General features: G+C 34.2%; 1 protein-coding gene across 1 annotated transcript; it reads left to right on the forward strand.

Moving 5' to 3' along the window:
- The first annotated feature begins 14,771 nt into the window (after positions 1 to 14,771).
- LOC118741936 lies at positions 14,772 to 15,476 on the forward strand. Its single transcript, XM_036473906.1, has one exon. It carries the CDS (start codon positions 14,772 to 14,774, stop codon positions 15,474 to 15,476), a length of 705 nt encoding a protein of 234 aa, XP_036329799.1.
- The last annotated feature ends 215 nt before the right edge of the window (positions 15,477 to 15,691 follow it).

A 15,691-nucleotide genomic window follows, 5' to 3' on the forward strand; every position in this document is an offset into this window, starting at 1 on the left:
AAAAAAACCTCTATCTGAGCTGGCAAGAAACTCTACATCAGCGGGTTGTATACCAACACAAGTTAAATGAAAAAGTTCATTGCACTTAACGCACTGAACCGTTTGTCGAGACCGATAAACCTTTTGATCACATATGCACGGCATTTTTTATTACGGCAAATCAATGAATTTTTATTATTTTTATGTTCACGAAAGAGTCACTGTCTCATTTGTTATAGAGTTCACATTCGCACCAAATGACCCATCATAGAAAATGTGAAGATAGAGTATATCACACAAAGATCCACTTTGTTATTCAACTATAGCTGACGAGCAGAGAAAATACGTCCACACTGCACGACCGAAAATATGCGATTTTTTGAGAGCCCAACAAAGACGTTGTTTTCGTAAAACATTTGAAGTTAGAACCGCCATCGCCGCAACACCACTCGCCATCAGTATACATTTATCACCGCCATTGCTAATGTCCGTATTTAGGAAGGCAGCAATGAAAGTGTCTTGGCAATAAGCTATATAATAACAGCAATAGACATATAGGCACTCCGCACACGACTCGCCTCGTCATCGTATCGTCATCGGCGCGACACTAATTTTTCATGCAGCGACGATGACGATACGCTAACAGGTCCGCACACAATGCGACTATCTATCGTCAAAGTACGAGTTGTAAAAATGTCGAGCAGCGATGAAGAATTTACATATACTCCTATAGTAAAAGAAATGCATATTTTGTTGTAGTGAGCTACTGGTAATCGGTACAGCTATGAACACAACAAAGAAGAAGAGGTAGCGGTATTTTCTGTATATTTTTTGTATATTTTGAATTATGACACTATTGAAGTAAATGAGCGATATGTGCAGTCATGTGAAAATTAATAGGAACACAACATTTTTACCAGTTTTGGGTATTTTTCTATTGTTTGGTTAACGTTTATTATTTTTTTTTATAAAAATACAGCTCATTATCTAACAAAAAGCATATAAACCCAAATTTCTAACTTTGTAGAAAAAAAAATTCAACAACATTTTACAACAACAAACTTTTTATTAAGATTTTATAGAAAAATTGTAAGTACGCAGGTTTATAGCCTATTCAATTCTACCTTCAGAAAGTTGCACGTTTCAAGTAGCTAAGAATTCGTGTTGATTTTTGATAATTTGATAAACTGCGTACTAACAATTTTTTTTTTCTACAAAGTTTGAAATTTGGGTTTATATGGTTTTTGTTAGATAATGAGCTGCATTTTTATAAAAAATAATAATAAACATTAACCAAACAATAGAAAAATACCCAAAAGTGGTAAAAATGTTGTGTTCCTATTAATTTTCACATGACTGTATGTATAATAGCGAGCTAATATTCATAAATTAAAATTTTTATAGAAATGTTGTCTTATACATATTTTAGGTACTTGACTTCTGGATGCACGTTTACTGCTTTGGATTTATATTTCCAAAGAGGTGAAACAACCGTTGGACTAGTCGTAGAAGAAACTACTAAAGCCATTTGGAACTCGCTAAAGCAAAAATATATGCCACTTCCTAGTACGGAAAGATGGAAAGATATTTCAAAAAGATTTTTTGACTTATGGCAATTACCGAACTGCTTAGGGGCTATCGATGGAAAACATATCCGAATTCAAAAGTACCCGAATTCCGGATCAGCCAATTTTAATTATAAAAACTATCATTCGGTAATTTGAATGGCTAGTTGCGATGCTGATGGCTTATTTACAAGTACAGAATGTGGCTTTGCGGGTCGAAATAGCGACGGAGGTGTTTTCCGCGTTTCAACTTTTGGTCGTTGGTTGGATAGCAATAATAATTTACCATCTTCAAGCAGACTTCCGTATGACGAAAGTGACAATCAATTTCCGTATTATTTTGTGGCCGACAGCGCATTCCCCTTGAGGAAAAATATAATGCGACCTTTCCCCGAAAGAAATATAAATAATAAAAGGCGAATATTCAATTATAGATTGAGTCGTGGTAGAAAAAATATAGAGTGCGCTTTCGGAATGATGACTCAGAAGTTCCAGGTTTTTTTAACACCTATACGTTGCCGAAAATACGAAACTATTATTTCAATCGTTCAGAGTGCTTGTATTTTACATAATTATATACGAATAACAGACGGGGTACCATACAGAACCTCTTTACAAGAAGCTACACGTATCCAACAAAGCCAAGAAGTTCTGCCAGAGACACACAATTTTAATATAAACGAAAATACTTCACCTCAAGATTTGCGCAGTTATTTAGCTAACTATTTTGTATTATCAAATGTAGTTAGCTTTGCCGTGGCAATGGAATTATTGTTTATAAATACATACAGTGGTCGAAAAGATTATAACTGCACCATGTTTTGACCAATTTTAACATATTATTTTGCTGTTATTCTTTAACGTGTAAATCCAAGTTTCAAACTTTGTGCAATATTTAAAAGAAAATATTAAACAAACGTCGTAAAAATTTCAAGCTTTTTATTTAGATTTCTTACAAAAACGATTTAGAGTGTGCAGTTTTGTGGCCCATTCAGTTCTAGTAGAATAAAGTAAGTGTAAGTAAAGTAAGTGATTTCTTAGATTTTTTTTTTGTTGCAGATGTAAAAAGTAAACTATATTTTAATAAAAAATAAACAAAATTAAATAACAGCAAAATAATATGTTAAATCTTTTTAAAAAATCTAAATAAAAAGCTCGAAATTAAAAAAATATTTCACAAAGTTTTAAACTTGGATTTACACGGGTTTTGCTAAAGAATGAACTATATTTTTATAAAACAATATTAACCAAATTAAATAACAAAATAATATGCTAAAACTTATTAAAATCTTGCGTCTATAGTACACAATAAATAAACTGAAAAAAATATAAACGCACAGCCTTTTTCATGGGGAAATGTTCGGTTATTTGAATAATGATTTTAAAATTAGGTTTAAATTAAAGCTTGATCTTTTGACTACACGAGTATGTTAAAACTTTTTGATTCGAGTCACTTGTTTGGACATAATAATCCAAAATCATTGTACAAATAACCGTACCGTACATTTGCAGGAGCTGGTCGGCGGTGTATACACATTTTAAACCGAAATTAATAAATAAATTAGTGGACGGAAATTTGAAACCATTATTTTAGATTAGAGCTTAATCTTTTTACTACACGCGTATGTTAAAATTTTTTGATTCGGCTCACGCGTTTGGACACAATAATCCAAAATCATTGTACAAATAACCGAACGGCACACTTTCATGTACAGATACATACATACCTGACCAATTCATTTGTTGAGCTATTTCGCTCCAAGCTCTTTCCGTTATATTTTTGTTGGAATATTCTTGTAAATTATTATTGTATAGGCACGCGCGATTTTCTATTAATTGCACGAAATTTACAATTTCAGAAGACATTTTTGTGACAGAACTCGTAGTAAATGCACCCACCGAAAAACATAAACAAACTGCAAGCGTGCTATCGTACATGACGACAAGCAACCGACAATGCTGTACGATAGTCGTCGTGCTGCATGCATGCTGCGACGATTACGCGTAGCTGTCGGCTCGTGTGCGGTTCCCCATTTAAACACACGGGTGCTACAAAAAAGCGTATGCTGCATGCATGACAAGCCAATGACGATACGATGACGAGACGAGTCGTATGCGGAGTGCCATAGACAGCTAAAATCAAAAGCACAAAAAAATATGTGCGACGTGAAATTTGCAAAGATTTCCGACCCTGCTGATCTGTTGCCACCACAAAAGGTGTGAGACCGAGAAGATTTGATGAATGTATAAGCGGTTGTACAGATTTGTAAAATTCGTCGACGATGAATAGTTTATTGAACGACTGACACGCAACGGACATTTTGACTCCAAGCGATTTAATTACAAACTGCGTGTTTACTCCACCTGCAGTCATGCCAAGAGCGTATGTATGTATGTACATCGCCCCTGCCGTTGTTTAATTACTTATGTAGTTTAACCCTTGAAAGTAAAAAGGTAGCTTAAACAAAAATCGAAACTGATACGCCCAGATTCTAATGCATATTTAAACGCACATATGCACGTATGTATACTAGACCGTACCACCTTACAAGAAAAGTTTAAAGTTTGTTGCAATTCAATTTCGAAAAATATTTTTTGCCGAAACTACCTTTTTACAATTTCCGGTGACAAGCACATTCGGCAATAATTTTTTTTATGGTTCTACTTGAATAATCGAAATACTTCTTTAGCAAAATTTATATGATTTTTGGCGAGCTTTGATTTATTGATATTAGGGTGGAAGATTAGGGTGATAAGAGCTGAGATTTGGTGGGCAGGTACAAGATATCCCGTTCTTCAGGTCAACAAAATTCTAAAGCTCAGAGAAATTTTATGGTATAATCATTGCCAATGATGGGCTTTCTTCTGAATTGAACGCTCTACAAAAGTGTCCATCAGCGAGTTAATACGGGTCACTAAACCCAATATTTTCATGAAATCCCCGTTTTTTGGCCCTATCTCGTAAATAACACACGTACAAAAAAATTGCAAATCACTTGTAGGCCATTCAATTTCCTACAAAAAAGTTCTAGATCACCAAATCGCTAACATATAACATCGATATTTCTTCAGATTTTGGGCTTTGCAGTTGAGGTAGTGTGGAATTTTCATTGATTATTGAGCTAAATTGTAGAAATTGTTGATCAACTCCAAAGCGATTTTATGTGATAGAACATTTTTGTAGGAAATTTAACGGCCTACAAGTTTGTAATTTGCAATTTTTCTGTAGCTCTTGCTATTCACGAGATAGGGGCAAAAAAATTGGGAATTTCATGAAAATATTGGGTTTAGTGACCCGTACTAACTCGCTAGCGAGAGTTAGATTTATGCCGCAATGGACACTTTTGAAGAACATTCAGTTCTAAAGAAAATCCATCATTGACCATGATTATACCATAAAATGTCTCTGAGCTATATAATTTTGCAGAAAAACAATAAAATTGTATTTGTATTTTGAACGGGAAGTCTTTGCAGGCCTTGGTCGAGCACCTTATATTAATATTAAGGGCTACAATTTCAGGGAACTTGCTTTCAGATATTTCCCACAAAATTGCGAGGTGGGAGTAAAAAAAAAAATCGCAAAAAAAAATCACCCTAATGTACATATGTAAATGATTTTGATTGATTGAAGAATTATAGAAATTGGTTAACATTGTCCAAAGTTATGCGGTAACAAACATAAAAACAACAAGTAAGAAAGTCTAAGTTCGGGCGGAGTCGAACATTAAATACCCGGCGCACGTATTAAATAGTATATGGTTTTCACCTTACCGAAAGCTACCGCTATATGGTAAGCCCTTGCGTATCAGTTTTGAGTAAATTATTCCTTAGATTTCGAATTTTGAAGTTTCAAGCAGTTCTGAAATTTACCGTTATATGAAAAGCGGCCTCAATTTTAGTCCGCTTTCAGTAATTTTCAACGTTTTGCTTTTATGTGGCAAGCACACTAACCATACCGAGTTTGGTATAAATTGGTAGAACGGTTACCGATATATATATATGTGATCATAAGTGGGCGGTGCCACGCACATTTTCAAAATTTTATCACAAACGTATTTCTTGGTTAAGAATTGTTGCAAGCATCAAATTTGAATAAATTAGCTTTAATATTTACTGATTTATCGAAGATTTTATATTTCTCTAAATTATCGTTATATGGGATGTGGGCGTGGTTATTGTCGGATTTTAAAAATTTTCGGCCATTTGGTATATTGCGCGAAGGCCAACACTGTGCCAAGTTTGGAAGAAATTGGTGCAGCGGTTACCAAGATATACACATGTAACCATGAGTGGGCGTGGCTACGCCCATTTTCCGAAAATTTATAATATTGTTATTTTTCGTCTAAAACCTATTGTTAATATCAATTTTGAGTGAATAATCTCCAGGAGTTACTAAAATATCGCAGTTTTCTTATTTCTGAAAATTACCGTTATATGGGAAGTGGGCGTGGTTATTGTCCGATTTGAAAAATTTTCGGCCCTTTGGTATGTTGTGCGAAGGCCCAACAACTGTGTCAAGTTTGGAAGAAATTGGTGCAGCGGTTACCAAGATATACACATGTAACCATAAGTGGGCGTGGCTACGCCCATTTTCCAAAAATGTATAATATTCTTATTTTTCGTCAAAAAGTTATTGTAAATATCAATTTTGAGTGAATTATCTTTAGTAGTTACTAAAATATCGCAGTTTTCGTATTTTTGGAAATTACCGTTACATGGGAAGTGGGCGTGGTTAAGGTCCGATTTCGCCCATTTTCAATACCAACCTACCTTGGATTAAGGGAAACCTTCATACCAAATTTCGTTGAGATATCTCAATTTTGCTCGACGAATTTTGGACGGACGGACAGACGGACAGACGAACGGACAGACAGACATGGCTTAATCGATTTCTCTTTTCATTCTGATCATTTATGTATACATTTGTCTATATCTATCTCGATTCGTTTTAGCTGTTACAAACAACCGTTATGTGAACAAAATTAATATACCCTTGTGCACAAGTGCGCTCGGGTATAAAAACAAAAATATTCCGACGAATTCATAACCTCCTCCTTTTTTTAAAGTCGGTTGAAAATGAGGAGAACGTGATTTTAAAGTTTTAAAATAAGGTTCTAGGTTTTGCTAAGTTTGGTTTTATGTTAAAGTAGTAAACTCTGTGACTCCCAGATTCGATCTCCAGTCCGAGTGATTTTTAACATTATTTTTAAAACTTTTATTTAGTTTTAATGATAAATAATGCTTTATTTTATTTTCTCTTTTTTAAAATGTTTCACATAATTATTATAAGCTAATCTAATTTTTAAGAGTTTAATTTGAATTAAAAGGGCCACAACAAGTGTAATTACATACAAAATAATAATACCCAGTGTTCGCCCAGCGGTTGAAATTCAACCTTTAAGTTACGGGGAGTTGAGGTGGACTGAGCTGAACGGAGTTGAGCTTAGTTGAGTTGATTGAAGTGAATTGAGTTGGAATGCCTTGAACAACATAACAGAGTATAACATAACATAACACAATACAACACAACACAACATTACATAACATAATAAAGCGTAGCATAACATAACACAACATAACACAATATAACGTAGCATAACATAATACAACATAGCATAACATAACACAACATAACATGGCATAACATAACACAACATACTATAGCATAGCATAACATAGCATAACATAACATAACACAACGCAACACAACACAACATCGCCTTTTTATACTCAGGGGGGTACGGCGAACCATGATAAAAATATAGTAAGGTAGAACCGCTGAGAGTCACTTTTAAAATTCTTGACGTTTCCAAACAGTTTAATTTTTAAATTTACTCACAAACTCACACACACATTTTCATTTTCAATCTCAAGCAACAACAATTTCGAACAATTTCAATTTTTTATTTTCACTTTTATATGATTTTAAAATGTTCAACTTCAAAACTTCAAAAAAAAATCATGGCCGACAAATTGAGAGAACGGTTCTACCTTGCTATGTTTTTATCATGCGGCGAACTATAATTTTCTGGTACGGCTTAATGTACATGCAGTGGCGAAAATATAAATAGGGAAAACATTTTTTATCATTCTCCCCCTATAACCCTTTTGTTTATTTAGCGTATATTATTATACCTTTCATGAGCATGAAATGGTATTATAACTTTGGTCTGATGTTTGTAAGTACCAGAATAAGAAGAGATAGACCCATTAAAATGTATACTTAAATGATCAGAACGGCGAGCTGAGTCGATTTAGCCATGTCCGTCTGTCCGTCTGCCCGTCTGTCTGTCTGTCCGTCTGTTTGTATGCAATCTAGTCTCTCAGTTTTCGAGATATCCGGATCAAATTTGGTAGGTGGGTGTATTTTTATAATGTATTAGTCATTTGTCGGAACCGGAAGAATCGGACCACTATAACATATAGCTCCCATACAACTGATTGTTCAGATATGAGATTTTTTGCCATAACTTCTTCATTTATACAGCTAGAAACATCAAAATTCGCACCGTTTTAACTCATTACTAACAGAATACTTCCAGTGAAAATAACAAAGATCGGGTCACTATAACATATATCTCCCATACAACTGATTGTTCAGAATTTTCGTTATAACTCCTCCATTTATGCACCTAGGGACATGAAATTTTGCAATACTTCCACCCATTAACAACAGAAAATACAGTGAAAATAACAAAGATCGGGTCAATTTTACATATAGCTCCCATACAACTGATTGTTCAGATATGCGATTGTTTGTTATAACTACCTCTATCTATGCAGCTCGAAACATGAAATTCGCCCTATTTTCACTCATTATCAACAGAAAGTTTACAATAAAATTAACAAAGATCGGGTCACTATAACCTGTTTATTGCCCCATACAACTGATTGTTCAGATATGGGGTTTTACTATAAAACTCCTTTACTTGGACAGCTAAAACCGATAAATTTCGTAAGCTATTTTTTAAATAATAATACAAAGTCTACTGAGAAAATCGTCAAAATCTATGCTGTATAATCATAATCTCTTGTACCACTGATTGTTCAGATACCAGTTTTTGCAATATATGTATCTCCTTTATGTAGGAATCTAAACCCATTAAATTGTGTTACCGGTTTACGTACCGATCACACAGTAGTGAAAATCACTTAGATTGGTGCTATATAAGGTATATCTTCCATACCTCTGATTGTTTAGATATGATTTTTTATATATGTATCTCCTCTATATATGCCTGCTGTGAATATATAAATTTATTCAAATGCAGTAATCTGTTAAAGTAAAGTTTTCAGATGCTCATGAAAGGTATGAAGTCTTCGGCATAGCCGAAGACAGCGCTGCTCTTACTTGTTTTTTATGAAATTGTGGCTAACAAAATATATTTATCTAAGTCAAAATTTTAAACTTTGTATGGAAGAAACTGCGTGAACAAAAAATTGCCAAAAATCAATGGTAAGTTCCAGCTACTTACATCAAACTTGCACTTTATTATACTTAAATTTAACTACTACAAAACTACATACCGAGAACATTCTAAAAAGTCTGATTAAAAATATCAAATTGTGATGAACATTTGTTAAAACTCGTCGAATTTTTATAAATGTTCTACAAAGTTTGAAATTTTGGTTTTCATGCTTTTTTTGTGTGTAGATTTCATTTTTGTGTACATTTTCATAGAAAAATAATAAAAACTTTTTAACAAAGAAAAATAGCCAAAACTTACTAAAATGTCTCTTGCCCATTTACATTCTCGCCACGGTACATGTATGTTACTAAATACAAATTTTAGTTTCGTTACTAAGAAATGTGCATTTAAGGGTTAATTGGTTCCCACGACAATTTAAATATGCACTACAAAAGCACGAGCATATGTACGTACATACGTAGAAGTAATTATTGTTTCTACGATTCAAATAAAAGATGAATACGCATGAAAAATTAATTAAGACAACAATAAGAATTATTATGGTCTACCGTGGAACACCATCCACAATGTCTTTATTTTCTTACATAAAGGAGCTTGTTTTCCAGTTGTCAACTGAAGGTATATTTACCGCCATTTTCCCACGCAAGGACAAAAGTCACCGCACATAGCTTTTGTTATAACTAGGGCGCCCAAAGAAATGGCTTGGTTGTAAATATGTATATAAATATGTATATAAGAAGAAGCCATACATATATACATATGGGTATGTATACCCGGCAGAATGTCTGACTAGCTCAGAACTACCATAGAACTAGACATTGTGCCGACAGTACTAGTTCCAGCTCAATACCCAAGCAATGCTTTCAACTTTCCAGTTTTACACGACGATGTCATTGGCGGTGGCAATTGTCGCACTGTGCATTACTTTACAACTAGTTTTTAGTCGGTTCCGTGTTGGACAGTTTTTTTTTTCTAAGAAAACATTTTTAGCATTCAATTTTTGGATATTTTTTTCGTTTCTTTTATAGATTCCAATTTTGTTACATATTTTATAAAAAAACATAATAATATTGTAAAGTTGCACGCAACAATTTAAATTCATTAAATCTTAATACTCAAAACTGCCTCCACCGCGATTTGAACTCGCGACCAACGATGCTTGAGGCTGAGGTCTTCTCGCTGAGCTACTTTCGTATTGTGCGAGAAGTGAGCATTTGCACATTTACACCACAGCCGTTTTGCAGTACATAGTTCAGAGATAGTTCCGAAATATGTAGTTCGGATCCAACCTGCCTCTAAATTTTACTGCAGGGTAACAACATACGCATAAATATGTATGCTTGTAGTACATATATTGAAGGATGTTCTTTGCATGCAATAGGTATACCCTGCAGGAAATGTATCTAACTATAAGTTAACTTGAAGTTGATTAGGAAAGAACTAAAGGTCATTATTATCTGTAAATTTTCTTTATATTTGTATGGCGATGGGCGCGAAATAGTCAAGGCTGGTTACCTCTGCATTAGATGTCAACTAATTTGTACATACAACATGCATTTAGACATACAAAGTCAATAAGAAAAACAGTTTTTTTAAATTTATTTACTTAGTTATGTATTAACTTTATTTCACACTACATATTTGTATTCTGCTGTAGGTGGTCCCATATTCTAATTCCGTCAGACTAAACTTCAAAATGACAATATTAAATTCGATCTTCATTTTATTTGTTCTAAATTCGAATAAGTATTTGTGAAGTGCCAAAAAAAGTGTACTAAAAGTTAAATTTATATGAGAATATTTAAAAAGAAACCTGTTTAAAGAAACCAAACTCCCGATTAAAAGTGAAAGTACATAACGTACATTGCGTCGCCGTCCCCATCACCGGCAGTTGTCAAAAAAGTTAAATCGATTTATTTGTATGAAGTAAGTTACATATACAAAGTTGATGGAGTCGGTGACGCACAAATTAGCTCAACTTTCAATTTTGCCTATGCATTTGCGTCAAGTGACAACTATTCTCTGTTTTGTTTACATGTTTGAACGTAAATTTTTCCAGTTTGTGAAAATTTTTAGATTTATGGAAAAACGAAATTTAAAACATGATGGAGGAAGACCTAATAGAAGAAAGGCAAAAGTGAAACGCAAATTTTGCAAAGATTAGCAGCGAGTTTATGATTTTTCGGACGCAACGTCAAACGGATAGTGTGTAACTTGACGCATGAGCATTGTTGACGGTAACGGTGACGGCGACGCAATGGATGGCATGTACTTTCACTTTAAGTCTGCATGACTCCTGCATTACTTTTTAACTAGTTAAAATTTTTTTTAATCAATTGATTACTTTTTTCTGCATGGTAAGCATATGTACATATTTACATATACACTCATGGGATTAAGTGGGAATTTATATTTCTCACCATTATTTGAAGTGTGTATCTATATAGTGTCAAAACCTCTTTATGTTTCCCAAGGTGTCGTAAAGTTTCGTATTAACGTACGCGGCTCCGGCATTTAGGTAAGGGAAATTTTTGGTGATCTTTAATTTACTGACGTTAGCTGAGATCTGGTGGGTAAATACTTGGTGGGTTTTTTGATGCCATACTTTCTCTGTAAATACAGTTTGAAGTTCAAAAGTTGTATTCTTGTTGCATTTACATATAATTCGTTCGATTTGTAAAAGTGAGGTGTCAAATTACAGGGATTGGCCTGCATATGTGCAATGAAGTTTTATTTTTTTGAGAGGGTTGCCACCTGCTAAACAAATTTATTCAAATTATTTACTAAATTAAATGAATTATATATTACAAGTAAAATCGAAATGGTTTTGAAAAGGCCTCACTTCTAAACTACACGTAAAAGGGTTGCCACCTGTTTAAAAAATCAAATATACTTTAATTATGGGTGTTAGACGCTAGAGAGAGTTTGCCTTGTTTATATACAAAGGCAATCAATTTCTGTTGAACTTCCTTCGCAACCAGTTAAAATTTGCAGTTTAGCTAAATTTCGTAAAAACTTCTTTAGTTCACTTTTTATATTTTCCTTTCTTTTTTCGACATTTCAGTGACGAAAAGTGATGATGTAACTATCTATAATAGTAAATTTTAATTTTTTGTAGAGTATTTACCATTATAAAAAAAGGTAGTTTCACTTCAAAGCAGATTATTTTGCGAAGTGCAAAAAGTAGCATATTTTTTATTTATATATGGCAATACTTTTGATTTATAGAATAAAGAAAACATGATTTTACATGATTTTTGGACTTACTCTTTTAAACTTTAGTAATGTTTTTATTTTCAACAAAATAAATTTGCATTTAAAATATAACGAGTCCAAACTACAGAACTCAAATTTTTTAACAAATTAACCTTTTGCAGTTATCTTAAGTAATTTTAAACGGAAAAATTAAAAATTTAACCTAATATCTCATAAATTGTATTTTTGAAAATTGTTTCCGTGTAAAGCCTAAAACTGATGTGGCTCTGACTAAAATATTTGGTTTAAAATGCGTATGCGTCAACTTCAAAGGTCTTTTTGCAGTGTATTATTCATTTTATACAAAAATTGGAACCGGAACCTTGATAATGGATAAATTACCTTTCCAACAATACCAATTACGTCTATGGTTGGGAAACCAAAATATTTGATTTTTGCCCGCTCGCATAGCACTGTGCGTTGGTCCAAAAAAAAGGTTGTTGGAAATCGCCTTGCAAAAATTTTTTAGACTCAGGGGTGTACTCTGTAAAGATTTCTTCTTGAATCTTCGAAAATAATTATATGGAGTGACGAACTCGTAAAGAAATTTCTTTATAATTTCATTAAGACAAATACGAAAAACAATCTTAAAAAAATTCTTCACAACACAGCATTTTTTCATTGCTGTAATATTTAGACGCAAATAATGTATACACAACAGTGCTATCATCACTATCTATTCGAGTACTCAGTTCAATTTGTTTTAAATTTGTATGTTAATAACACCAACGAGTACTTGTGTACATAGATGTAACTCAATTTTTAGATCCAAAGAAACATGCCATTAATACGTGCTATTTTGGCACTTGAAAGATAAATTTTTTACCCTATAATCATCCGCTTTCATCGCACTAATACATATGTAGCTCATTTAACCGGCCATCAGTAGACTGCAAAGAATGAAGTGGTTTTGCTGGTGACAGGAAATGAGATCAACGGAAATAAGGTCAATTGACTTTATTTCCCACCCTGGTGCGAAATAAAGTCAATTGACATTATTACCTTTTTAAAAACGAAATAAAATCCATTGACATTATTTCTCTTTCAAACATTAAATTTGCTTAGCTTCGCGGCGGCCCGCGTCAGCGCGCACACCACGTCACGCTACGCCGCGCGCATATAATTTGTGTTTCAAAAGTGTGTGAAAACCAATCAATTAACTTAACTTAACTAGATCTTCCGATATTAAATAATCAATAATTGTTTATAGCCGCATTTTGGCACATTGGCTCGTTGGCATTGAATTGGCGTTGAATGTGCCATCTAATAAATAGTGTCGTCATTCTCCTTAGCTGGTTTTAAATGATGTCGTCACAAATTGCTGGCGGAGACATGAATACAGTGTAAGAAAATTCTTTTTCTATAATGGTTTCCTTATAGAAAAGTTGGTTTCTTTTCCACCCTAGACATTCCGAATTCGTTCAAAATATGCTAATTTAAAACATAGAATTCTTTCAGTGTTCCTCCGGGGTTTTTGGACATGGATTATTTCTTCAATTTAATAGTGTTCTCTTTATTTTTGTGGAAACGAGACATGTTTGCAAGTTATGGATCATTTCTACACTCTTTCTTCAAATATTTCTCGTATTCCAGCTGTGCGCAGGCGTTTAGTTTTTCGCATCGTGTTTTCATATATTCGTAATTTAATTTTTTTTAATAAAATCAAATAGTGGTTGTTCCTGATTGTGTGTGGATTAATATCACAACACTGAGGATTTGGCAATAACCTTTTTCATCAATTAAAAAACAACACTTTCGGGGCAATGTTTACTGTAAGAACAACATTTTTTTCTATGAATCTACATACTTTAAGCATTGTTGACGCTATTTCCATTTGAATGAGGAAATAGCGTCAATAAGTTTATTTCCAAATTTTTGTTGACTTTATTTCGCTTTTGAAAAGGTAATAATGTCAATTGACTTTATTTCGCACCAGGGTGGGAAATAAAGTCAATTGACCTTATTTCCATTGACCTTATTACCTGTCACCGGTTTTGCTAACCGACATCCATCACCCCTTTCACACTTTCTGCTACCCACCTGTTGAATCTAGCAAATAAAAAACCTGCGGTTCAAAGCAACCCTACTTTGTATTATGACTCAACAGAATAAAATTCAATGGTAGAGCGTAAAACGGGACACAAGAAAAGCGCCCAATAAAAAGGAAAAGAAACAGAGAAGTTGAGCTGGAGCGGTTTACCGAAGAAGGCGACATAATTACTCAACGCAGTTTTTACTTAATATGTATTATAGTTTATTTCATCCAAAATTTGTAAACCTTAAATTGAATTAAAGGCAAAGTCATTTTAACTATATCGAACTCATTACAACATTTGGTGCCTCCTGTGAGGTCTTCAGGACGGTTAGCTACAGTAACTGGAAGCAAAACGTGCTTTGGCTCATAGCAAGTGTGGTGAGCACGGACTATCATAACCTCATTCCGTGGAAGAACTTGTGTCCAAGAGTAGTTTGCTGTATTGCGGTGAGTACATTTGATATTGGGTGTTTGAAGGTTAAGCTTAAAATACTTTACGGCCACGCCATGGAATTCATTAACGAACAATCTTCCTTGCTGGCTACGGTTAAGAAAACTCTTCGCAACTACAAAAAGGACTCTACTACTCGAAGAACCGAGGCATATTTTAAGACACGGTTAGAAATGTTGGCAACACTCCGAGCGGAGTTCCGAGAAAATCATCGCCAAATCATGCGTTTGGATGCTAACGAGGTTATTAAGGAGAAATATCTCGATATCGATTTGAACGACCAGTTTGAGGAACAGTACTTAGAAGCAGTGTCCACTGTGCGAGCAGCGTTTGAAAGTGCCTACCCCGTAGTAACTGTAGCTGCTGAAAGCAATACTCTTTCGTCAAATATTAATGTGCCTATTGCCGTTTCCAATCCCAGTTACGAAGTGACGTTGCCTGAAGTCAAACTACCTATGTTTGATGGTAATTATGTTGAGTGGCCTACCTTCAAAGAAATGTTTATTGCTCGAGTTCACGACAGTAATCGGCTTAATGATAGTCAACGTTTGCATTACCTTAAAGGAGCTCTATCGGGTGCCCCAGCAAAGGATATCGAACATCTCAGCCCATTAGCGGAAAATTATGCAGATGCCTGGAAAATGCTCTGCGACTTATATGATAACAAGCGTATACTATTCTCGCATTTCATGGATGTTTTTGAACGGAAGCCTGATGTTCATCCTAATGATGCCGCACACAAACTTGTCGTTCTTGTGTAAAGTCTATACAGAAACTCGGCGTTGACCTAGAATCACAAAATCAGGTTCTCGTGTACTACATGTGGAAGAAATTGCCTGCTTCATTTCATCAAGAGTGGGACCGAGCGATGAAGGGGCAAAGGACGATTCCTAATTTTGAAAGGTTGTGTTCAGTGCTAGATGAGCAATATCAAATGATGATAACATCCACAAGCATGAAAATACGTCCGTGGACT

This window comes from Rhagoletis pomonella, unplaced genomic scaffold (assembly GCF_013731165.1).
Source record: "Rhagoletis pomonella isolate Grant_MI unplaced genomic scaffold, Rhpom_1.0 Rhpom_scaffold_00006, whole genome shotgun sequence".
Taxonomy (NCBI): Eukaryota; Metazoa; Arthropoda; class Insecta; order Diptera; family Tephritidae; genus Rhagoletis; species Rhagoletis pomonella.